A 25,651-nucleotide genomic window follows, 5' to 3' on the forward strand; every position below is an offset into this window, starting at 1 on the left:
AAGGAGGTAGCTGGCAGCGTTCAGCCGGAACTTTAACGGCCTGGAATTTATCCGAAAATATCTCCTGGTTCGGGGAATTAATTTCTTGACTTTTGCTCATAACCTATCACGGCAGTTAGTGTGCAGGGTACATGAATTGCAGTATTCCGTGGTTGTGGCCGGGCCAAATATTAAACAGAACTGGTCTATAGGCTTTGTTTCAAGAATTTCGCACGAAAACCTCCTCAAAAATTAGAAAAGCTCATAGTTAATTAGGGATATTAAGTATCTAAATTGTGTGAGGACGCAATGATACGGCTATACGTTTCCACGTCGAAAATATGTCATTGACTCATTCACCTGTCACCCAAACCCTGCTAGATGAGACCGTTCAAATGGCTCCAGCAGCTTTGGGGTCATTGGCTGCTACAAATGTCGAAGGTTAAAACCTAGGTATATCTATAAACGAAAATGATAACTGTATACAATAAAGCAAGAATGAAAATGGAGGGCTCGCAACTTGCCGGCAACGTTGCAGGAGGATAGGGCGTGGCGAGGAGGGGAGGACGATAAAGGTAAAAGGAAAGAGGAAAAGAGAAAATAAAAGGAAAATGACAAGTTCTATTTGCTTTATGCCTTAATTTTTTTTTTTTTTTTTTATTTTTTTTTTTTTTTTTGCAAAACGGCTTTTTCACCACACCCGCCACGCAGACCCATTTCCATCTAACCTCTATCATCCGCCGGCAGTCTTCGACCCTGGTCCGAAGTAATATCATCCTGCGGGTTACGCAACGGAACACCGTCTGGACGCGGTTCCGGCGTGTCAGTAAAGTCATTGGGACGAGTTGGATTGTAGCGACCCTGTTCCATAAGCTCTGTTTCGGCCGTTTCCGGATCACCAGAGCGACTACGGGATCGATCTCTGCCTTCTCTGGAACTCACAGAGCGGGTTCCCAATCGGGAGAAGAGGTGGTTGCGGTGAATGGAGGACGACATGCTGCCACGGGTTGGGGTTAGGGTAGCGGGGTTGGGGAGGTAGGGGGGATGGGAATCACTAGAGGTGCGGGTAGTCGCGTGGGAACGGGACTGTTCAAGGGAGTCGAGACGGCGCTGAGCCTCTGCTTCGTCTTGTTCACGACGGCGGCGCTCTGCAGATTCACGATTTGCATTGCGGATGATCTGGTTGACCCGATTGCTACTTTGGCGGTCGTCGTGGACGTCAGACATCGAGTCTGCGGCTCTTAGTTCGGACAATCCGAGGGAGAAGTCGACGTGTTTTGACACTGATTCACCACGACCACGTGTGCTGGAGGTCGTTCCGGCGCGGTTTCGGAGGATGGAAGCATGATGACCGATACCCGTCGAGTGGGCACGGCCCAGACCTCCCAGTGCGTCACGGGATTCCGACGCCATGTGTGGATCTGCGGTTTCGGGCCCGGAACGTCCGGGCCCAGGGCCGGGTGCGTTCGTGCTGTCATTATAGGTGGGTAGAACTCCCTGGTGGTTGACGTGGTAAGGTAGATCATGCTTCGCGCCGATCGTGTTCATGCGCGGTCCTTCGATGCCCACCTCCTGGAGGACGAGCATGAGAGCACAGATGAACTTGTTGCGTCGCTGAAGACGCAGCAATTCGTTTTGCCAATTTGATTTGTAAAAGAACACCACATTGAGAGTGAGGGAGTAATTTTCAGTCACCTGCCGCAGCTCGGTGAGAATTTTTCCTTGATATTCACGGTTCTCGGACCGTACGAATTCTGTAAGGCGTAATCGGAGGCTATCAATTTGCTGAATGGTGGTTCCGAATTTGATGACGATTGGAACGGCTTCGGCAAGCGCACCGCTTCGCCGTTGGTTCAGAATAAAAAGAGTGTTGAGGTAGCTGTTGGGTGCCTGCACCACGTGCCCTTCCATCTTCTTGAATTCTGTGTATAGCAGCGCAATTTCTTTCACAAAATAGTCATCACCAGTTAAAGTTGCGCCAGTATTTCCATATATAGAAACACGATCACCGACATCAAACGGGTGCTTGATGAAAACGAATACGATAGACTGAGGACGGAGCTTAGTTAAGCATAGCAAAATAGGTGCAATGGCAGCAAAGAGGAATAAATGGTCCTTACCTGCAGAAACTCCTGAGCTGTAGCAGAAAAAAGCCAGGAGAGGGCCAGCAGCGTGGAACCCGCCGAAGTCAAGACACCGGCCGTGGACGCAGAAATGAGGGACAAAAACACAAGGATGGTAATCACAATAACGATGAAGACAAAAACATTATCAAGCTTGGAAACCACAGAATCCAGATCCTTCAGAGATGCCGTGATGGACTTGCGCTCCCGGCCGATTTCCACGCAGACGGCCTCCAGTTCTTCCATAGATATATCACCATTCATATCCTTATCAAACATGGTGAAGGCAGCTTCCGCTTCGTCACTATTGTCAATGGCCGCTTTCAGGTCCCCAGAGAAGATGGTATCGAATCCGTCGCGGACAAAAGTCCGATACATACGGCGGGCAAGAACCTGGCTGCCAGACGTGGTGCTTAAGAGCGTTAAAACGACTTGGTGAGGGTGGTTGCTTCTTGCCACCTTTTTGCCGGTGAAGTCACCTGCGACAGCTCCAGCTACGTCCCCAACCCTGCTCAATGCAGTTCGGGCAACCCGCTGGGCCACACCAGCGTATTGCATTGGGGTTCTCATTCCGGAAGTCTGTTGCGGGGATTCCTCGAAGTCACAATCTTCCATTTTAATCTTTTCCTTTGAGTAAGCGTATAGCTTGGCCATGCTCCCGATCTGGAATTTGTTGATTTCGATTCGATCAGCATACGTGCGTAGATGGAAGCTTATTGCGATCAATTGAATGATGATTTTCTCGATAAAATTGAGAGTCGCGCCGACGAAGACCGAAACGATAATTTTGTTAACGACGACCTCCCAAGACTTCGTCCCGCGGCTGCCGTCGATATGGTGATTGGTCATGGTTGGTAAGAAGGAGATTTCGATTCCGAGCCACCAGAAGAAAAGGGTGGCAGGAAGTTCAAGCTGCTTCCCCATATCACGCCACTTTTTCGAGTTGTTGGTGAGGACGCTGGCGACCAGGCCCATGGGGATAGGAAGAAATTTAGCAACAATACGACCGGCCCAAAGAGTGAGCCAGACGATCTCCAGCCAGACGGAGAACCATAGCAATCGCACACCTCCAACATTGGCATCCGGAAAAGCGAGCAAGCCGACCAACAGCGGGATTAGAAGGATCAAGACGAGTGGAGTGATGTAGGTGAAGTAGCGGACTAGGAAACTAGACTCATGGACCTTTTTGAAAAACTTTGCCAGACTCGTCGAGGGATTTTCGGGCGGGTTGTAGATGGCGGCATGTTCATGTAGAGGGTTTGTTGCAGCGTCGAATTCGTCGACGGGTTCCGAACGTCGGGAGCGTGTGGGAGTGATGGACAAGGTGCGGCCAGGTTTCTCACGGCAAGAGAGCTTTTCCTCATTCGACACAACACGCTCTGCCTCCATCAAGGCCAATTCGTCATCTAGACGGTGGGCCAATTCCCTCTTGTGCAACCTTTGGGACGGTGAGGAGAACGGGAGGTTTGATTCCTGCTCCGGGTCGATATGGACAGCCAGATGATCGGTTGTCGAATTTGGAGGTTGTGAGCTATCATTCACCACTGTGCCGTCCTCTGAAGAACTGTTATTCCGAACGCGTGCCTTCTCATTGAGCGGGTTCGTTTCACGGTTCTCGTCAACAGGTGAAGCCATATTGAAACAGATCGGCGTTTTGTAACCCTTTTATGTTACTGAGCTTTTGCCCTCTTATTCCTTCATTCACTGATCGGGCTATATAAAACCGTGAAGGCGAAGAGTCCGACCCAAATGCGAAGGTAGTTACTAAGACGCAAAACGGGCGTGAGTTATAGCGCTAGATGCAACAAAATTTTTGACGTTCGTTGTATTCACGAGAAATAGAGAGCTGGAATAGCCGTGAATAAAGCCGATTGAGGCGCCGCTGTAATTGGAATAGGATAGATACTAATAGTTGTGACGGATTCGATGGGGGTTCGAGAATTGGCAATGGCAATATGCAAAGGTAAAGACAACAAAAGAAGAAAGAGCAAGAAAAAAAAAAAAAAAAAAAAAAAAAGAGAGAAAAGAAAGAAACAAAAAAAGAGGGGTGGGGACAATGAGAGATCGAAAACGGAGGTAGAACTTGGACAAGCGAGGGAATAAGAAAGGAGGAGATGAGAAGACAAAAAGCCAGTCAATGGCAGGTGAAACGTTCGTAGAGAACTTTTTGAGAGGAGAGGAAACCTGCTCCCGCCTGGTGGAGGCTGAGGGGTTTTATTCCCTGCATCGCCGTCCCGCGCTCACGGGTCGAGACTGATGCCCAGCGAGCTAACGGCGGCAACGGCTTGACGACGACAAGCCCGCCAAGCCAGGTGAAGTGGGTTAGTTGGTGGAGAGGGATGGTGGAGGAATGGTGGAGGTCGGTGGAGGTCGGTGGAGGTCGGTGGAGGAAGGTCGGTGGATACGGCCCACGGCTTGCGTGGTGCGTACTCGCTACGCTGGAGAGATCTCTATGTACACACTAAGGGAGAGAACAGAATCCAGATAGCAACTCTTGAAAAGACCCAGTCCCCACAGGACTGCGCATCCACTTCTGGCCCAACATATGGCCATTCATGGTGGGTCTAAAGTGTGGGCTCATGGAAGCCACCGGAACCATGCCTGGAAAGCTTTACAGAAGATAGATAAGAGAGCTTACTCTCTCATACATCAAGGACATAAAGCCATGACTTGAAGGCGAGAACATTGAAGGTTGAAGGCCGAAATGGTGAGCAATGGGAGGTGTGGTACTGCAGAACGACCGCGATGACTGTCAAGTGTGATAATCCTTGGTTTCTTTCTCTGTTTCTTTTTTGTTTCTCTCTTTTGCTTTTTACTTTTCCCCTTTTTACCTCGTTCTCCAAAACTGTTTGTTTTGACATTTAACATCGAGCCAAGCCAACCAGCGACCACACATACCTATATTGTCAGGTTAGTTGTGAACATCATTGCTCCCCCTCCTTATCGCTAGCAAGTTTAGTGCCGCAAACCATACCAGCTTCTTCAATGACGTTGAGACCTGAGTCCACAAGCTGTGGGCTGCCTCCCTAAGCTTGAGCCCAATGTGGAGTCTTGAGGTGATTCGGCTGGTGAAAAACATCCCGCAGCCAGCAGGACTTGATACAATTCGTGAAAGAGAGGGGCGGGATGACTCGTATGAATGCCTCACAGGTGTACCCTTATTTTGCGTGCACCCTTATTTTGCTGTTCGCATTGCACACTCGAAGACAGAGAGGATCTTAGAGAATCCTGTCAGTCCTTGCGCTCCAAACATGAAGGGTAATGTTTGTGTCTCTCTCTTGCAAACCACTTTTCTTTTCATTCATTATTAGAACCAGTCAGCCTCCCGGTAGTATTAACCATCATCTGGAGCAAGGTACAGGGCCACCTTCAGGCTGCTGCCCCCCCCCCCCCCAAGATCAATCGAACTCTTGTCGATCTTGTCTCTGGGTTCCTGTCATATAATGACCCATCCAATCACCTCGAATCATTTCTCGTGCAGATCGCCGTCCTAAAGTATTTGCCGATTGGGCGGGGGCCGTCGTGCAGGGCAAAGGCCAACACCCAAGATTAATCCTCTGTGTATTCTAGGCCCTGATCCTCTCTAAAACATGCTACATACCGCGGTTTATTCAATTTGTTATTATCATCTGTTATCATCATCTGATAGTCCGAGCAAGGTTATAAACTATCTGAAAACACAACGTGTTCCGAGATTTTGATCAGTCCGTTCACTTCCATATTCCCAGAGAACATGATATATCAAGATTACATCTTCACTCAACTGCATACAAGAATAACATATGCTTGCTGTGTGTAATAAGTGTTACTACTGAACCATGGATAACTACCATTGGTGTAACGTATGGTGCCATCAATAACATAGACCTGGTCTGGTTTGGAGCAAAATAGGCATATCTATTTGATCTTGACGCGATCTCCTCCTCTATTGCGCTTAGACATCTAGTTAATTAAGCTATGGGCCCTCATCGCGGCTCCGTAAGGTGCTGATGCTGAGTAATATTCAGCTTCTTCCCAATTTTTTGAGATTTTGGTAGTGACACAAAACCCCCCCCACCAACGAGCTGTTGGCTCATTGTCAGAGGTGTCCACGGCTTACATGGGAGGATGCATCTTCTTCTTTTCTGGTGATGTCCATCTCTCGACTCACCAGGGATATCATCACCCCTTGAGCGAAGAACCATTTGGAAGGAACCGCAAGGGTCAATGCTAATTTCAGTACCCGCTTCAATGTCCTCGTGACTTGAGTCCACAAGACCGACTACCAAATGCTTTCATAAAGCAAGAAGCTTTATTTTTTTTGACTCCGGTCTGGGTCCCAGGCTCTCCTTTCTCGCTTCCGAATTAGTGGTGGTGGTAGACGGGCCTGCCGATACTGTTCGGGGGAAACTCGATCGGAGAACCATCGGCCAACAGTTAACTCCAAAGACTCAACGTCGTCTTATGTAATGAACCGTTTAACTACTGTTCAGCCAAGCTTGAAAATGAGGATCAATAGAATGTGATATCCCTTTCGAAAAGAACCTTGTTAGCTCCCTGCTGTTCCTGCGAAAAGTGGCAACATAAATTCAGCCAGACGAGTAAAGCCATGAGGAAATTCCAGGACACTGGTAATAGCCGCGACAAACTAGAAAAGTTCGCCCAACTATAGTGATTGCGTCCACTTGTTCGCCCGGAGACACGATAATGGTGCATGCGTGATACGCTAAACCCATGCGTTTCACAGTATCCTTTACAGTCGTATCTACGTATCTCTCAATCGATCGCGTTGTCTGTTATAAGTTCTGTTAAGAGAAGCCTTCCTGCCAGTTATACTACATAAAATAACCTCTGAGCCGTTTCGGACAATTTCGCCATGGCCATTCCTTAGGAGCCGGAGCTCAATGGAGCTTAGTGGCCTAACCCGATTTGCTTTCAGGTCAATTGAAGTTTCCTGAATTAAAGGGCCACACAAGGACATCGGATTCCGTGAAACCACATTGTAGAAATCCCCAAGGCAGCTGCATGGCATTCTTAGATGATGATGGTTTTTGTTTGAATCCACGGCGAATGTATTTCCCCCCAAATATGAGACCGATAGTTGCTTGACTGGTACCAAAGGAGGTAAGGAACGTCGGGGACTTTGATGCAACGATTTCGAGCAATAATGTATACCTCTGGAATAAGGAAGAAACGCCACGGCTTGGAACGATTAATGCCGCACTACTCTGAGATCAGCCTTCGTTCCAAATTATCAGAATAGGGGTGGCTATTGCCTCTCTAAATGCTTGGGATAATCTGAATTCTTTCAGCATAGGCAGCAAGTGGTTTTTTTGCGGCGGAGTTTGGACTCTCTTTTAGTTGTTTCCGCCTATAATCGGGGCCGCGCTCGAATCTCCAGATCAGAACTTCTACTCACGTGTAATTTGAACTCTTGTCGGATGGTCGGTGGTAGGCCAAGTCGTTGGTATATCGGAGGAACAACGTCAGGCATACGGCTAAAAATAACCAAGAAGTTATAGCACCGAACCGCCATTCCAATACTTTTGGGGGAAGTGACTGGAATATGCACGCCATGATTATTTCAGGTGCATTGTTGAATATAGCATGAATACTTTTGCCCATCTCTTCCGGAGGAACCAGCGTCCCAAACGGATAAAATTTGCCTGCCGAATGAGCCTGGACATTGCAGATAATGTAGTAATGTAGGATGTCACATTTTGAGTCAAATACTGCCTTCATGTGTTGGGGACCTGGGATTGCCCGACATAGTACAGACCGTACCGTACATAGGTTTCGTCGCGACCATCAAAAATAAAACCAAGATAACCGTTATGCATTTGCCAACATCTCTTTAGCGGCGGAGTGTTCAGAAAAAATATGTTTGAGTCTGATATTATCAGTTAAATGTTCTGTCGAAGGAGCTTAATCTCTTACTGACACAGAGATCCTCTGACCTTCAAGTGCTCTAATTGAAGGATCAATGGATCGAAAACTAATTTAATTCCTCCACTTGCTTCCATCCCATCTTTCTATGGAATGTGCGACAACCTAGGTTCAATATGTGTCTAATGCGCAAGGCTTAGACGAGGTATGTAAGTGAGGCATTGGCATCAGGTGCTTTGGACTGGATTTCGCGCTTCTCGCGTGTCACCTGCGAAGGGGATGGACGTTGCCGCAATTGGGGGCCGAAGGGCAACTTCTGTGACCTGTCCTCGTTGTCGGCGTCTTCATATAGCTACTTCTGATAAGTTAGGCACAGCCGCTGCTGCGTGGTCAATCGAAAATTAAAAACACGGAGAGCAAAATGTGAGAATTCATTTTTAAGTTTAAGTGAGCGCCATTTCAAGGTGCTTGTGATATCAACCTTGCCTCAGCTATATTAATAACTATTCTAGTTTAGTTATACTAATAGTTAAAGAGGTTGTTGGCGAAAAAGATCCAGAGATCCAGAGATCCATGGATGTTCCGTGCGGCATCCTCTCATCACATGATCTCCCCTCCCCCTTTCTTGGCGACAGGTCGCGCTAACCGTGTTGGACGCTGTTCGTCTGGCGTTCATCAACATCTCCTCCTCTCCTCGATTCTCTCTCTCGTCCATCTCCATTCCAAAGCCGTCTCTAGTGATTGCCTGCTCTCCTTCACCTCGCAGATTCCATTGCTCCTCTTTCTTCACTCCCCCAAGTCTTGCATCACATCTGTCATCATGAGAGGCGAGGTACGTTGTTGAATCAGAGCCCCTGTGTTTACCTCCTGCACGCCCGATTTCAACCCGCGTTTGCTGGCACACATCAAACTCCCTCGCCTTAAAAACCACACATGCATGCATTTTATCAATCCCTTCCGCCCACCATACATCATTTTAATTAATTAATTAATTAATTAATTATTTTATATTGCTGACAATTCATTCCTCCTGTAGGTTTGCCATCTCCATATCGGCCAGGCTGGTACCCAGCTTGGAAACAGCGCTTGGGAACTGTACGTTACCATCCAGCACATATTTCCTCACCGCCTTTCCGCTTGCTCATAGTCCCGACGATCCCATCTCGCTTTAACCCCCATAACTGACCCTCAATACGGCGTGTTTATTAAATTCCAGCTATCTTCTCGAGCACGGCTTGAAGGCTGATGGGCGTCTGGACCCTGAAGCCACAGATGTTGGTGAAGCAGGCTCCTTCGAGACCTTCTTCACCGAGACAGGCAGCGGCAAATATGTTCCCCGCTCCATCTTCGTCGATTTGGACCCTTCCGTATGTCTATCCAGTGTTTCAATTGAGAGAGAAATAATGGCAGGATTGGCTACTTACGGACTATATAGCCAATCGATGAGATCCGAACTGGCCCGTATCGACAGCTCTTCCACCCTGAGATGTTGATCAGCGGAAAGGAAGATGCGGCAAACAACTGTATGGATATGGAATTATTTCCCAGGATAGGGAACTTAGACTGCTGACTCCCCCGTTACTAGACGCTCGTGGTCACTACACCATCGGAAAAGAACTCGTCGACAGTGTCATTGACCGCATTCGCCGCGTTGCTGGTATGTCAACTTCTGTCGATTCTAGATATGCATAGATGTTATACATATAGATTCTTGTTTGAATAAACCAGAAGCTAAGAAGCTCTTGCAATAGACAACTGCTCGTCCCTCCAGGGATTTTTGATCTTCCACTCCTTTGGCGGCGGCACCGGTTCCGGTTTCGGTGCTCTCCTCCTGGAGCGTCTGTCCACGGATTATGGCAAAAAGTCCAAGCTTGAATTCGCAGTCTACCCGGCTCCTCGTGTCTCCACCGCTGTTGTCGAGCCGTATAACGCCGTTCTCTCCACCCATAGCACCATCGAAAACTCTGACTGCACCTTCCTCGTTGACAACGAAGCTGTCTACGACATCTGCCACCGTAACCTGGATATCCCCCGACCCGGTTATGAACATCTCAACCGCCTTATCGCTCAGGTTGTCAGCTCCATCACATCTAGCTTGCGCTTCGACGGTGCTCTGAATGTCGATCTCAACGAGTTCCAGACCAACCTGGTCCCTTACCCTCGTATCCACTACCCCCTCATCAGCTACGCACCCGTTGTATCCAGCAACAGAAGCTCCCACGAAAGCTTCAAGGTCAATGACCTTACATTCCAATGTAAATTTAATCACCTTCTTTATACACACCCCCTGACCAGTCAAATGAATTAAATCCTAACATGCATACAGGCTTCGAACCAAACAACCAGATGGTTGTCTGCGACCCCCGCAATGGAAAATACATGGCAGTGGCCCTCCTCTACCGCGGTGACGTCGTCCCTCGCGACTGTAATGCTGCTGTCGCTTCACTCAAAGCCAAGACTTCCTTCAACCTTGTCGAATGGTGCCCGACTGGCTTCAAAATTGGTATCAACTACCAGAAACCCATGCGTGTACCAGGCGGTGAGCTCGCCCCCGTCGACCGCTCCGTCAGCATGTTGTCAAATACCACAGCCATCGCTGAGGCCTGGAGCCGTCTCGACCACAAGTTCGATCTTATGTACTCGAAACGTGCATTCGTTCACTGGTACGTTGGTGAGGGAATGGAGGAAGGCGAATTCTCTGAGGCACGTGAGGATCTTGCCGCGTTGGAGAAGGATTATGAGGAGGTTGCTAGTGATAGTCTGGACACCGAGGGCGATGAGGGTGTTGAATACTAAATATGACACGAGTAACCATTACTTAAATGATTCTTTTCTTTGATTTTACTTGAATTACAAGACAAAAAGGGAGAGAACAGAACATAATAGTTTATGATACACCCACCGCCCCCCTTTTCCCCAACCCAAACAACCAACCCCTGTTTTTGAGTCTTTTCGTGTGGTTAATATCTACTCGTGCCAGCGCCAGCGTTTGTGCGAGTGCCGTCCTTTCGAACTATATCCTCTTGCTTCTAATTCGATCCTATTCTTTTTGAGATGTTGATTTTTTGTAACTTGTTTTGTGTGTGGGATGTTTTGCATCGTACAGGAGCGAAGGAAATAAGAGTAATAGAGCATAGGAAACTAAAGTGCAAGCGGAAAATGAAAGTCGCATAAAGATAATCATCTACATTATCTGTCGGGGTCGTGGCTGTTTAACAAGAGTGATGATGTGGAGGAATACCGCTTCTTGTGCAACAGCGCAAAATGGAAAGGATTCTGCAGTCCGTAGGAAAGTGCATTAAAAAAAAAAAAAATCCAAATGAGGGACTGGGGACTGGACTGCAAGGATGAATTGAATACTTGATATGTAGACTATGGAGATGTCATGGAAAATACAATTAATGTCAGAGTTCATATGCACCCATAAACCTGTGTGTTGAATACCATAGGGAGCCAGAGCAATTTTGGCCGATTCTATTACCATGAACCATAGAGAAACAGAAAACTCCACCGTTGCCGCTCTTATATTATACAAAAAGCAATTCGTACCCGTGTACCCGTGCAAAAAGTTCCAAACCAAGAGAGGATGGCCTCGCCACTATATCCCTCCACCACCATCATCCTCATCATCACCACAATTCATGTCCTTCAACAACCCCAAAACATGCTCATACGTCCACATCGTTACCGCACTCGCTGGTGCAGCCTTGATCAAACTGACCGTCAACCCCCTATACAAACCCTTAGGCCCCTGCGAAGCCAAAATAGCCCTGATAGTCCTATACACGCCCTCGTAAACGGGGATGTTGGTATGAATATATCTCCGCCGCGTTGGACCCTGCACCTGTAGCCGCTTCCTCACCAGATCCAGCGGAAACACCCCCGTCTTCGCAATCACGCTGGCCACGACACCCGCACCCGCGTCGCCCGTGCCAAACGGCAACTCCAAGCTGGCAATGGGACTCCGCAGGGCTTCATACCCTGCGAAGAAAAGGCCCATGTACGGTACTATCTGGGCAATGGCAGCGGTGGCGCCGCGGAAGAACCCGTGTGGGCCCTCCGTGCGCGCGATATCGCGGACCGATACGCGGAGGGAGGCATAGATTCTGTCATTGCCTTGGGCGGCGAAACGAGTGCGGAGGAGGTCGAGGGGGTATGTGGAGGTGGTGGCGATGCCGCCGGCGACTGCACCGGAGATGAAGGATTCGACGGGTTGAGGGAGGGGGTGAGGGAGGGTGCGGAGCGCGCTGGATATGGCACGGTAGCTGGAGAATTGGATGCCGCCGTAGCAGATGTAGAGGAGCTCAGCAGGAATGTTGCCCTTCCAGAGGCCCTGGAGTTGTTTGTTTAGTTAGTTCGTCAATTGGTTAGCTCTATGGGGAATAAGCGCACTGTTATGCCCTCATCGCGGAATATGGATTTGAGGGTTGAGATGGTGCCTTTGTATATCGGCCCTTTGATGTCACGGTGGGAAAGGGGATCTGATAGCGAGTGGATTTGGAGCTGCAGGCGAATTTTAACGACATCCAGTGGTGCGACGCAGAATCTGTGGCCAGTTAGAGATTCAACCATGGATGAAATATATGTATGTCTAGTTGGGCGTATACCTCGAGACCAGCCCAGCGGTTGCACCGGCAGCCACTACCTGTATTCTGTTGCCCTGTAAAACTCCAGACGTATTAGTACCCAAATTAAGATAGAAAAGCCATTGCAGAATAATACTTGATATTTAATAAATAGCCCCACTCACTTCCTCATTGAGATGTTCCCCCCCAGCCGACATACATACGGAGACCAGCCAAAGTAGTGACAGGGGCAGAAGAAAGATCTCCCCCTACTTGCCAGTGGTGATGAAAGTAAGGATTTGAAGGGTTAACTCCGTATTCCAAAGGGAGCATGAGTCAATCTGCCCTTCTGAACAGTACATAAAATACTCAACCTGCTGAGGAATGGAATTTGAGAAACCCTAACAACATCGCCAATTATAATAATAATAGAGACATTGATTGAATTCGCCGCAACGAGAGAATTATCTGGGATATTTTTTTTCGGATCACATGATTTGTACCTGTCCACCTCCAATCTTTGAGACCTTGAACTCAAGTGTCTCTACGCATCTTCCACAAAGACGACAGACAAACACGCAAGCAGTTCAATTAGACTCCATCTTGCCCCGCCCGTTGACAACGTAGATCTCCAGGGAGATTGGCTCTATGTCGCTTGCTCTCGCCCCTCTGCGCCAGGCTGGAGCGAAGCTGGCTGCTTCACGCCAGCTTCGGCGGTCCGCGGGCAGACTAGTTTACGCTTCCATTCCACGAGCCAGTTACAGTGATTCGACCGAAGCCTATGCGGCTCCCAGGGCATCGAGACAGATTGTGAGGAAGATTCCATCTCCGCCTGTTAGGGAATCATCAACCACGGAAAAACCGCTCGTGCGGATGCTCACAACACCCGACGCTCCGTCCATCCGGTCCTTTGTCATCTCCTCCATCGAGTCTGCCACGGTAGGCGATTTTAGAAAAGTAGTAGTTACAACCCCAAATCAACAACTCGTTCACATCGATAGCATTCGCTTGCGGGATGCATGTACCTGCCCCAAATGCGTCGACCTATCGTCAAGACAACGTGAGTTTCGCATGTCCGATATACCCAGTGACATCGCCGCACGTACTGTTGAGGTTCAAGATGGTCAATTGGTTGTGACATGGAGCAATGACATTCCTGGTTATGACGAATCTCATGTCTCAACATTTTCCCCAGAGCAATTGTCTACTCTGACCGCGGTTGAGAAATTTTTCCGGGCCAAGGAGGGTCGTCGTACGTCATGGAATAAATCTATCATGGACCAGAGCCAGCATTGGGTATCATTCAAAGATTACATGGAGGATGATTTACAATTCTTCCTTGCCATGCGTACTTTGAAACACCTGGGTTTAATTTTTGTCAAGGATATCCCGGAGTCGCCTGAGATGGTTGAGAAGATTGCAACTCGCATGGGCCCTCTGCGAAACTCTTTCTACGGCTCAACATGGGATGTGCGCAGTGTTCCAGATGCCAAAAACGTTGCCTATACCAACAAACATCTTGACTTTCACATGGACCTGTTATATATGAAAGATCCACCTGGATACCAGTTGCTTCACTGCCTAAGAAACTCCTTTTCAGGCGGCGAATCGCTTTTTTCAGACACATTCCAGGCCGCGGTACGTTTGCTACGAAACGACCCCATTCTATTCGACATTCTCTGCAAAACTCCCACCCGTTTTGAGTACAAGAACAATAACCAGCATTACCAATATTCCCACCCTACAATCGAGATCGAGGGTGGAGAGGAATTCCTCAAAAACCCACCCAAGAAAAACCCCGTTCCTTACGTCAACTACGTTAACTACTCCCCGCCATTCCAAGCACCCTCCTATCTCACAAAGCATCTAGTTGACGGTCGAGATATAAAACTCTACGTCAGAGCCATGAAAGCCTTTGCGGCTGAGCTTGGCAAGCAAGAAAACATATTCCAAGTTAAACTGGAGCCAGGCCAATGCGTAATATTCCAAAATCGCCGCGTGGTGCATGCGAGGAACGCATTTGACCTTTCTGGGACAGGTCATGGGGACAGCGGCGGCGAACGGTGGCTGCGTGGTGCGTATGTGGATGAGGATGCGTTGAGGTCGACGTTCCGCCTGTTAAGCGAACGGGACTACTTCAGTTGGATCAACCACCCCACGCGCAAACTTGTGGAGGATATGTACTCACGGAATGTGCAGGCTGCGACGGAGGATGCCAATGGAGTTAAGGATCAAAATCAAGGCGACCAGCGGGCAGGAATTCAGGGCCTCGCGTCATTACTTCCGTAAATCGTTTTTTTGAAAGAGAAGTTGATTGTCGAAATCTGGGTAGATTTAGTTATTCCTGTGACATGGTGGGTCATCCAGACTCCGATCAGGGCGATTTTGATTTTTTGATTTAGTTTCAGACCCAAACCTTCTATTCCCGTTGGCGGAGTAGAATACTCAATAAGTAAGGAGCCAGGAATTGTGATATTTGAAATTCTTATACCTGCGATTGCGCACTGTACTTTTGCTCGATCTTTTTGCTCTCCCTTCCAGTGGTATTTGCATATGATTGTCAATCTCTCCATGCTTCCATTGATTTTGTATTATTATATGATCTTGGGCATTGTGACCTCATGCGTTATATCTATCATGCATCGCCCTCATTATTCAATTTTTTTTTTTTTTTTTTTTTTTAATTTTTGAAGTGCCCGATTTGGTTGTAGGGCGCTAAAATGCCCGATTCCGATTGGGTGGAAACAGTATTTTGGGACAAAGGAAAAAGTCGCCCGGTCATCAAAAAAGGGGGAGAAAAGAAAGCAAGAAAAAAGAAAAGAAAAGAAAAGAAAAGATATCGGATAGAGAGAGAAAGGAAAGAAAGGACATGTGTGTGGCTGTTAGGGTTGTGACAAAATACGAGTTTGATTACAGAAGAGTTAGTGGGAAGAAATCATATTACTACCTTAACGGTAATTGCGTTATTTAATCATGGAAAGACAAGAGGATAATACTTATGTTCGGGGTGCTACCGAATAGTCTTTGAAAAAGTCTGGATTTGTGGCGATTTCTTCCTTGACCTGTTCGGACGTGAATAGCGGCTGATTAGATACTGATACAAAATACACCTATTGGAAGATTGTGTGGTCAAAATGCACACCAAAGGGCCAAGGGAGAACTCACAATATCAAGTCCACCCACCAATTCTCCCTTCACCCACAGCTGGGGGAACGTAGGCCAATCGGCATATTCCTTCAAACCCTGCCTCACGTCCTCGTCCGCCAAAATATTGAAGAAGCCATATTTCACACCATTTTCGCGAAGAATGCCGACGAGCTGCCTGCTGAATCCGCACTGTGGGGCACTTGGTGTTCCCTTCATAAATAACATGACTGGCGCGGCCTTTACAAGCTCATCGAGACGGGCGAAAAGCTCGTCTTTCGTGGGTGGCAGCGATGGGTCGGCGGCGGCTGAGACTGCACCGTTTGTGGTAGCGAGAGGGGTATCAGAGGTGCTGGGAGTGGAAGTGGAGATATCTTTTCTTGGTTCTGCATGAAGAGGAGGAGGGATGGATTGCTTTCCCGCACCGGTAGTGTTGCCTGTTGCATCCACGCCGGCATGCTGTTCGATGGCGACGCGGGCTTTGACTGCGTCGGAGCCGGAAAGAGCTTGGAGGGTTTTGCCGTCGCGGACAAGGACAACAAAAGGGACCGCCGTAACGCCATATTCTTCAGAGATCTCTGGGAGCTCTTCAGCGTTTACGCTGACAAAGGAGATGCCGGGAGGAGTAGTGGCGGGATAGGTGGACGCGAGGGTGGAGAGCACAGTGCGCATTTGGGTGCACGGCGCAGCCCAGGGAGTGTGGAAATAGAGAACTAAGAGGGCGGATGGAGGGATGGAGGAGACATGATTATTGAAGGCTTCTTCCGAAGCAATTTCGGTCAGGGTTGACATAATTGAGCTCCAAGCTGGCTATCTCGTCGGAAGGCGGGGGATGACTGGTGTATGATTTGGTACGTCCTTTTGGGGCACCCAGAAAGACAGGAGGTAAGCACTTTGATAAATGAGGAACAAGAAGATATACGGAATACAGTTGAAAATAAAACTGGAATGTCGCGGATTGGTGATGTTGGCAGGGGCAATGTCTTCATTACGATATGAATTTGCTGTTCCAACCTGACGGATGAGATTTTATTTTATCAGATGGTCGGCTTGTTATCAGATTTGTATGGCCAAGAGCTTGGATTTCTTGGCGGTCACAACGCCAAGCGTTTCGTAGTTTTCGCCTCATGGTTTAGTTCTGTGTACTTATAGTATCTTAAGATGGGTTCCCACCTTCAGGGTTGATCCTTTCGGTGTAACGATAAAAATCCCTACCAAAAATACATGTTTTGCAACTTCTGTATCCGCTCCACCCGAAAAGAAAGTTCTTGTTCCAACATTGAGACTGAAAATTGCTGGAAGTCCTTCGCAGTCACAACCCACGAAACCACCACCCAATGAGTCGAGAGTCGAGCTGAATGGAAACAGGCGTGAACTTCGACGTTGGGGTTTAGTCAATATCTGTGGTTTCTCTTCCAATACTTTCCCTGATTTGGGGTCATACAAGTCGTACAACCCTGTTGATTAGTATGAGAGAGCCTTTCTCCAGCCAGACCAACAGGCAACCCGGATCGCGGATGATTGAATCATCTCCACCGTTAATGTCATAATTGTTTCCTTTGCCAACCCCGGGCGTTCATATAGCCCGGAACCATCACCCGCTGGAACTCTCTCCAGTTCCCGTTTTGTAATGTTCCAGCTAACCCATTGCTCTGGAGAATAAACGTGTTTGACCCCACGTATTAGGACTCACATCTCCCGTTTCCGACAATGAGAGACGTTAAAGAGCTTGAAGTTGTGAGTGATAATCAGTCGAATCAACAACCACCTAGTGTGCATGTAGATAGAAGTCCAAATGGGTTCGTTCAGCTAGTCGTCGCCATCTAATTATCATATTGCCAGAGGTCGCTAACTGGAAACTCCTGTTCGATGACTGCTCGCAACTTGTAGCTGATCTCGAACCACTCTCTTCAATGTTTCGAGCTGGATTGCTCTTTCTCTCTTTTCTTTCTTTTCTTTGCTTCAGGCTAAACAAGAGTTGTTTCTGGATGGCAAAAGGTAATGAACGAAAAAATAAAGGACTCAGAAACACTTAGCGAATTTTTGAGGATATGTCCTGAAATGAATCGACCACTGGAATTTGGGAGGGCTGATGATGGTATAACTAGAAAGGTTTATTTATTCTACGGATTTAATAAGGAGTTACTACACCACATCACCTTTAAATGGCAATATTTCAATTTGATTTATTTTATCTCTTCAATTGCCGGTGAATGGATAAAGAAATCTTAATCTTGAATTTCAACCTTGATGTACAGTAATTCCCGAGGTCAGCATCACCAACCATGTCATGTGACGTAACAACATGTAGGAGGATAACGTTCATTCATTTTTACTAAACTAACTACGCGAGAGCAATACAATATGTTGGGGGGCACGTGATAGGGTAGCCGTAGTACCCCCTAACACAACATCCTTGGAAATTTTCCCGGCTTGTTTGGATCACACATCAACACGAAGCTTCCAGAAAATTATTTGGCGTGTTGAGAAACCCCCACAACTTGGAGTACGTCCCAGCTGTATGTGCGCATGTATCTTTCGGGGTCGAGCATATTCCAGTGACCATTTTGTGGCTACTCCCGTTTCGCATACTGTATTGATACTCAGAATCCTCACGAAAAAGCTATTTGTCCGCTCCGTGTCAGTCTGCGCAATTTATACAATTGCTCCTCGGAGCTTATTATTTGGCCTCCACTCTAGCCAGCGGCATATATGACTTCTGGTAGAAAGCGTAAACGCTCGCAATCATCTGTGAAGATCGCGAATGCCAGCCCCAACAGTGCATCACTTCCTCCCCAAAATAATAATGGGTTTGGCGTAGCTGAGACTCTCTCGATGCTCCGCAACGACCATAGCAATCCATCCCAGAAACCTGAAGTGGCACCAATGAAGAAGCGAAAGAGGGCAGGAAACGATAAAACCAAGTACCCAACACTGACCTATGTGGAAGGTCGATTGCAATCCTCCATCAGAATAGCAGATTTACAGGGGCTGCTACTTTATTGCTTCGGTGATGGCATTGCACCGCAATGGATCTCAATGAAGCACTCTGGCCATGTCAGGAAAGTGGTAGTACTAATGGTCCCTGGTCTGGAGATTGGCATGTTTGATGGTACTGTTCCGTTAATGGCTGACAATCCTCATGCTTCTACATCGGATACGAATGATTGCAACAATTCTGTGGCGCAGAATACTGAGGATACGTGGAACGAAGTCCGGGTCAGCGAGGAAAGCACAAGTGAATTTGATCGGTGGAAAACAGGTCTTCCCCAGGTGTCGAGCGAAGCTAAATTCAACCCAAGACCACTTTCGGTGGACCAGCTACCCGACGCTCTTAAACCGTTAGCTGATATTTTCCCACATATTTGGCCTGTCAAAACACCGGGAGACTCAAAATATAATAAAGTGCACTCCCCACTGCAAGCTATTTTATTGTCTCCTCTGCCGAAATCAAAAGAGACAAATGAACTTAAGGGCCCGAAGCCTCCCCGTGGCATAGACAACTGGCCATCGAAACGGACGCCGATTACTACTTTCATTAGTTCCATAAATGATTTGAGAGATAATGAATACGTGTTACATCCCGCATTATTTGATAAACCAGAAGATGCTTCTGCTAATGCGAATCTACGAGTATCGTTGAGGCAGGGCCCCAATGATGGCTGGGTGGACACCAAAGTTGACAAGTACTCAGATGGAACAGCACTCGAGAATGATATTCAATTAGGTAGCATAACAGCGGGGCGAGAAATCCTTTCCCTAGACTGTGAAATGTGCATCACTGAAGGAGGGTCTTCGCAACTCACGCGCGTTAGTCTCGTCTCCTGGGATGGGGAAGTGGTGCTGGATGACTTGGTCAAACCGGATAAACCTATCATCGATTACCTGACACGCTTTTCCGGGATAACGAAAGAAATGTTGGAACCTGTAACTACCCGTTTGCCAGACGTCCAGCAGAAGTTGCTAACTTTATTAACCCCTCGTACTATTTTAATTGGCCACTCTCTCAATTCCGATCTATCAGCCCTCAAATTGACTCATCCGTTTATCGTTGACACCTCAATCATCTATCCCCACCCTCGCGGACCCCCCTTGAAATCAAGCTTAAAATGGTTATCACAGAAATATCTCGGGAAAGAAATCCAAAAGGGTCAAGACGGACATGACTCCATCGAAGACGCGCGAGCTGTACTCGAACTTGTCAAGCAAAAGTGCGAAAAAGGCGAACTATGGGGAACATGTGATGCTTCTAATGAAACTATATTCCGCCGACTTGCCCGCGCCACTGTCCCAGGGAAAACCGCTAGTGGTGCGACAAAAGAGGGTCGAACAGGGGCTGTTGCTGACTGGGGCAACCCAGAACGGGGATTCGGCTCTCAAGCAACAGTTGCCTTGGGCTGCAAAAACGATGATGAAGTGGTTCAGGCCGTGAAACGCGCCGTAAATGGTGATGAAGACGGCCGTTTAGTACCTGGCGGTGGTGTAGACTTTACCTGGGCGCGCCTACGTGAACTCGAAGTCTTCCGCGGCTGGTGCAACCGCATCCCTGGTCAGACAAAGGCAAACGAGTTTGCGGCAATTCCAGCCCCAGATCCATTCGACCCATCGAATAGAGAAGCTCTGGCTGGAGCTGACGATTCGAAATCCGATTGCCTCGCCTCCACCGTAGCGAAAACAGTCTCATGTATCCAGCGAATTTTTGACTCATTACCGCCATGCACCTTGTTCATGGTGTACTCTGGTACTGGCGACCCGCGGGAGGTTTCCCGTCTTCAGGAGCTCCATAAGACCTACATGCAGGAGTTTCGAAGCCGGAAGCCGTGGCATGAACTCAGTGTGAAATGGACAGATCCGAAGAGCAAGCGCTGAAGAGGGCTTGCCAGGTGGCGAGGGAGGGGTGTGGATTCATGACTGTAAAGTAGCTGAGTGATTTTGCTCCCTGGCTTGATCTGAATGAAACATTCTTTTATTATTATCCTTCTTGATAAACATCTACAAAAAGCCCTTCCATGTACAGTATATATATGCGGCTTACCATGCTGAATACTAGTTGCATATACTCCGTAATTAAAGCCGACATGAACTTTTGATGAGCGAACATATATTTTAAACACGTGGATTCGGGGATGAAGGGGATCACATAACTAATATCAAAGCTAATGCGGGCGGGTAGTTCCCTCCGCTCACTCTTAAAGATGGGAATAATATCTAGGCAAGGACAGTATTCCCCGGAGTGTAGAAGATTCTACTATCCTAGGAAATTATTCAAATGATGGGTAAAGGGGTTAAGAACCGTGAATTTAGGGGAACATTTTGGCAAAAACCTCATATTCCCATGTTGCCAAACGTATAGCTCAATAACATGTAACCAAAACTTAGCGCCGTAAATGCAAACATACTTGATTTTCCGTTCTTCCTTTCTTCAATGCGCGGCCATTTCCAGCGCTTCTTCTCGTTGCATAGTCAGTTTTGCAAGAGCGTCACGAGCTGCGATTTGCGATTTACGTTTGTCATTGGCAGAGTTGCGAGGGCTTTTGGATTTTGCAGCGGTCTGTGCAGATTCTTCCTGTTCATTAACAGTAGCGCGAGAATCCTCCTGGTCAAGTGTTGCGTTATCACTATCGCTTTGAGAGTTTGGAATAGTTTGCTCTGAGTTACCAGTGTCTGGGGCTGGAAGGGGCGGATTTTCGTCGTGTTGTTTCTGTGGTGTCGAGTCCTCCACCGAATGCGACTGATTCGGCTTGGTGCTAGCGGTGTGTTCAGTATTTTCATGGTCTGGAGAGACAAGAGAGGATCGCCTTGAGAGTCGCGCACTGGCTCTTCTTGGTCTGCGCATGGCTTGTAGTTTGTCCCCGGGTTGGTGCTCACTTCCATTCTGGGGACTGATGGGATTGGCCATGCCCGGCGAGTTTGTTGGGTTCACGGTGTTAGGAGCCGACTCTTTTAAGGGAATTTTAGTGGTCATAGATGCTTTTGCGGGTAGGGGCTTAGTTTTCGGCCGTCCACGGGATGCCTTCGCGAGAGCATTTTTCTTTCTTGGTTTAGCAGGGTCATTTTGGGAAGTTTGGTTTAGCTCATGTACTCGACGTTGGTTTGGGCTTGAGTGGAAAGGCTTTGCACTGCAATGGATCATATTCTCCCCACAATTCACGTTGCTCGATAATTTTCGATATTTTGGACCTTGCCATGGTTCAGCAAGTTCGTCGGTGTCAGAATTTGAGGCTTCGCGATGGGATCCTTTGGAAACGACGGGGGTCGATTGTGAGCCATAAGGAGGCAGAGAGACTGCATTCTCTGACGAATTGCGTGCCGCTGAATTTTGCTGGTTGCTCTCGGCATCAAGTGGTTGTGAATTCCTATCGTTCTTTGCTAAAGGAAATTCTTCCGGGAACGGCCGTTTCCCATTGCAGTTCAAGCCCAAAGGGGAACCGCTTGGGTTCATGGTTTGGGGTTGGCCAGTCCTGCTCGGATCCACGGCAACTGAGCGATCATTAATGGTAGACGATCGCTCAACCCGGTTTATTGCAATGCTTTTTAACTGCTTGCATTTGAGCTCTAGAGAATGGTTTTCTTGTTTAAGAAGTTCTATTTCAATCCCTTTCGCTCTGACCTCCCTCAAAGCGGTGGCGATTAGTTCATAACCGTCATGGAGTTCTTGTGGTACTTGGTTTGTGGATGGGGTTACAGTTTTCAAATACTGAACCTCGTCCTGTAGAGTGCTGATTTGATGCCTTAATTCATTTATAGTGACATGCATTCCATTCGACGTAGCTTTGGTAGAGGACATATCAAAGTTATGTCCCTGATTGTCTTTCCTGTCGGATGGGCCATCTGTTTGTTTTTGATGACGGCTTGACTGATATCTATTGAGGTCAGGGGGTTTCAGAGGCGACTCTCGCATTACGGCATCCACGCGGGGAGGGACTAGACCCCGAGTAGTGATATCCCGTAGGCAAATTGCATGCGAGGTCCAAAAGACGTTGAACAGACTTGAAACTATTAATACGCATACTGATGGATAAAGCTCTGTGATGATGTCGACTCACGGAAATCCATTTTTGAACAGGTCCTTCTGCAGGCCGTGTCCAACTGTTTGCAGACAATGATTGCAAATAATCAGCTGAAGCTGTGCTTCCTCGGATGGGTGCGGTTCACAATTGGGCTTCGAGAAAATGTTATCATCAAACACGCAAATTGAACCAGGCGTGAATAGGTAAGGGTCGCAGCTAGCCCATGAGTTCGGGGCGATAGCTAACAGAGTGTCGCAGTTGCGGCAATGGCAAGTTACTGTTTTGCAAGTCTCCCAAGGAACTAGGAGAGAGGCCGCTGACGAGATGATGGGATTGTCAGCCATGAAGTAGAGCAAGAAAAATAATGCAGGTATTTTTTGCTATCCTTTGATGATAAACAGAATGTATGGCCACTTGTCCATCCTCGTTTTTGCAGGGAATGTTGGAATTGATTTCAGAACGCGCGGGTTGCTGACTAACACGCGTCTTGCACACTCGGAGATGTAAAGAAGAAACGAAGAAGCTTTATATTCAATTGAGAACAAAAAAGGAAACATTAAATAAACACGTCCATATGCTGACTTACATAGCAAATGGAATCTCATGCGTGTGTTGACTTCGTCTGATTCATTGCCTTCAATCATGTGTAAGCGGCTACCAAAATTCATCAAGAAGTTGACCAGACAAAGTTGCATTTTTTTTTTTTTTATAAATTTCTGTACATCTCTGTAACAGAAGTTTGACTAGCTTATCTAAATCTATCTTTTTGACAGATGCTAATTTGAATGATTGAATGGATGAGAGCTATGTTGAAGATGATGAATACTCGTAAGCGCATTTAGCAGAATAAGACAAAATCTGCGGCACTGAAATGACTGTGGCTAGATTGGAATTGCTTCAACCTTTCAAGCTCTAAGAGGACACAGCAACTATACAAATAGTCAAATTGAAGCTATAAAAAATTTGTGTCAATGAAAACATGTCTGAACATTGACCTTGGCAGTCAATAAAATAGTTGAATGAATTGAGAAGCTTGCCAAGACATTTCCTGTCAATGTGTGAGATGAGATATACATGTCCAGGAAACATACATTCTCAATATTAGTGTATTGAACTGACTCTGAAGCCAAATTAGATCATTCATTTTATGCTGGGACAGCAACTAGCAATGATTGAAAATCTAGGTTAGTATTCCACACTCTTGCCCATATATCAGTGTCTGGCTGGAATTTCAGCTTTTGCGCAATCACCCGGATTTGGTCCACGATGCAGGTGATAGCAATAATTCCACAATCGCAGTTCTAATGGTCCATAGATAATCGAAAATGGATCACTAGCAAGTGATATGAAATATAGTTGCTTATTCAAACACATCATTGAATATAAACAAAGCCAATTCTCCGTAGAAGCCTTCTGGGTGAGTGAGGGGCTCAGGTAATAACATGAAAGTAGCCAGGAGTTGGGTATCTTTCCTGCGGACTATCATTGAAAATTTGAATATATGTGCTTCTGGCACATGAGGAAGATGGCCACCTTACCCTGTATAGTATGATAATGGAATGGAGTGAAATTGATAATAACAGAATATATACATATACTGTGACGGAGATGGAATTGATTTAGGTCAGTGGAGAAACGGGATTATGATTTGGGCGATGTCCGCCATATGTGGAAACCGCTTTGCAAAGTCGTTCCCGAGGAGTGTCTTCTGCACGGAATATGCGCTGGTGTAATTTTTGCATCAGGATGTTTGAAACAACGCCCATGACGTGCCAACCTTCCGGATTATTGAGACGTTGGCAACGTTACACAAGAACGGACACCAACGAACTGAAATGAAGGGTTCGAAAAGTGCTGTGCAATTCCCAACTTCCCAACTTCCCAACTTCCCAACTTCCCAAGGCGGGCCACGGGCGCAACGGTAGCGCCTCTCCGGCCCCAAGTTTGGCAACACAGCCTGGTTTTAGCTTCAGGGACGACTCGGGCCGTGGAACCCGGGGCCGGCACATGCACGGACCATCCATGGCGATGCCTGGGCTTTGTCGAGGATTATCCTTACGCCGGCGTTCCGAAGGACCTCGCCGCGGCTGTGTTGACCGTAACCTGGAGCATTGAATGAATGTCAACCTCTCGCCCCAAGAGACATTGTCCACGGGTACAGTTATCCTGCAATCCATTTAGCTGCCTCGGCGGCCTTCATGCTGGCACGCCTTGTCGGCCGCGTAACTGCGATATTTTGTGCGAGCTCCCCCAGGCTTTTTGCTGTCCTGGCGACAGCTCCGGTCCATGGGTATATGTAAGTCGAACCTAAACCATTGCGCTCCTGAAACATGTTTATTTTCCATCCTGAGCTATGTACGTTGTTAACTGATGGAAATCGGGTCTCATTGGTTAGGTTAATCGACGCTGTTCTGTTCGGGCCACTAAGTGTACCTCGTTGTGCACCATTTGCCCACCCCTTCAGATAGCAATATAGCGTATCTAAGTTGCATTCTGTAAGGCACATGAGATTACTGGTTACTGTGATTCTGGTTGTTGGTTATTTTCTTGTGGACATCCCTATTGGACATGTCGCGAGCCTGAGGTGCCCAGGCAGAAACGAATATCTTTGGGGGTGACTTTTTCTCCTTCACGCAACGTCGCTTGGCTGTAATCTCCACATCGACAACACGTTGCCAGGTGAGCGGCTGCTCATACTCATTGTTTTTTTTTTTTTTTTTTTTTTTTGACACTGAGTGTGTGACTCGACGCTTAGCGTGAAGGGAAACCGTTCTAACCGCCCTTCTCGCTGCCTGGTGGCTGCCTGTCACAAATATATCTTGTCGTTGATCAACTTCGGAGGTTCATTGCCGCTTGCAGAGCAACGGTAAGATCCGCCAACTTTCCGGCTTAAGTACCAAATCCCAGATAGGCTATCCTTGGTGACTTGCGGAGTCTTCTTGGTGGGATGATATTGAAGTTGAAT

The 25,651-nt window shown here is 47.5% G+C and overlaps 7 protein-coding genes across 7 annotated transcripts; 3 read left to right on the top strand and 4 right to left on the bottom strand.

Annotated features, from left to right (window-relative positions):
- Positions 1-702: 702 nt before the first annotated feature.
- HCAG_08287 (conserved hypothetical protein) lies at positions 703-3,737 on the bottom strand (the record flags this gene model as incomplete). The annotated part of the gene is made up of 2 exons (XM_001536455.1): positions 703-2,028; positions 2,100-3,737. 2 exons carry the CDS (start codon positions 3,735-3,737, stop codon positions 703-705), a joined length of 2,964 nt encoding a protein of 987 aa, XP_001536505.1.
- A 5,050-nt stretch (positions 3,738-8,787) lies between these two features.
- HCAG_08288 (tubulin subunit alpha-2) lies at positions 8,788-10,763 on the top strand (the record flags this gene model as incomplete). The annotated part of the gene is made up of 7 exons (XM_001536456.1): positions 8,788-8,799; positions 9,004-9,062; positions 9,184-9,334; positions 9,403-9,492; positions 9,555-9,624; positions 9,719-10,222; positions 10,294-10,763. 7 exons carry the CDS (start codon positions 8,788-8,790, stop codon positions 10,761-10,763), a joined length of 1,356 nt encoding a protein of 451 aa, XP_001536506.1.
- An 802-nt stretch (positions 10,764-11,565) lies between these two features.
- On the bottom strand, positions 11,566-12,750 carry HCAG_08289 (conserved hypothetical protein; the record flags this gene model as incomplete). The annotated part of the gene is made up of 4 exons (XM_001536457.1): positions 11,566-12,300; positions 12,360-12,513; positions 12,575-12,627; positions 12,718-12,750. The coding sequence occupies 4 exons, from the start codon at positions 12,748-12,750 to the stop codon at positions 11,566-11,568; spliced, it is 975 nt and encodes a 324-aa protein (XP_001536507.1).
- Positions 12,751-13,180: 430 nt separating this feature from the next.
- HCAG_08290 (predicted protein) lies at positions 13,181-14,821 on the top strand (the record flags this gene model as incomplete). The annotated part of the gene is made up of 2 exons (XM_001536458.1): positions 13,181-13,437; positions 13,621-14,821. 2 exons carry the CDS (start codon positions 13,181-13,183, stop codon positions 14,819-14,821), a joined length of 1,458 nt encoding a protein of 485 aa, XP_001536508.1.
- Positions 14,822-15,528: 707 nt separating this feature from the next.
- HCAG_08291 (hypothetical protein) lies at positions 15,529-16,468 on the bottom strand (the record flags this gene model as incomplete). The annotated part of the gene is made up of 2 exons (XM_001536459.1): positions 15,529-15,594; positions 15,698-16,468. 2 exons carry the CDS (start codon positions 16,466-16,468, stop codon positions 15,529-15,531), a joined length of 837 nt encoding a protein of 278 aa, XP_001536509.1.
- Positions 16,469-17,386: 918 nt separating this feature from the next.
- Positions 17,387-20,545, top strand: HCAG_08292 (conserved hypothetical protein; the record flags this gene model as incomplete). Its single annotated transcript, XM_001536460.1, has 4 exons — positions 17,387-17,475; positions 17,935-17,973; positions 18,062-18,182; positions 18,377-20,545. 4 exons carry the CDS (start codon positions 17,387-17,389, stop codon positions 20,543-20,545), a joined length of 2,418 nt encoding a protein of 805 aa, XP_001536510.1.
- Positions 20,546-21,098: 553 nt separating this feature from the next.
- On the bottom strand, positions 21,099-22,732 carry HCAG_08293 (predicted protein; the record flags this gene model as incomplete). Its single annotated transcript, XM_001536461.1, has 2 exons — positions 21,099-22,507; positions 22,723-22,732. 2 exons carry the CDS (start codon positions 22,730-22,732, stop codon positions 21,099-21,101), a joined length of 1,419 nt encoding a protein of 472 aa, XP_001536511.1.
- Between the last annotated feature and the right edge of the window lie 2,919 nt (positions 22,733-25,651).

Source organism: Histoplasma capsulatum, genomic scaffold (genome assembly GCF_000149585.1).
Source record: "Histoplasma capsulatum NAm1 scaffold_11 genomic scaffold, whole genome shotgun sequence".
NCBI classification, from domain to species: Eukaryota; Fungi; Ascomycota; class Eurotiomycetes; order Onygenales; family Ajellomycetaceae; genus Histoplasma; species Histoplasma mississippiense.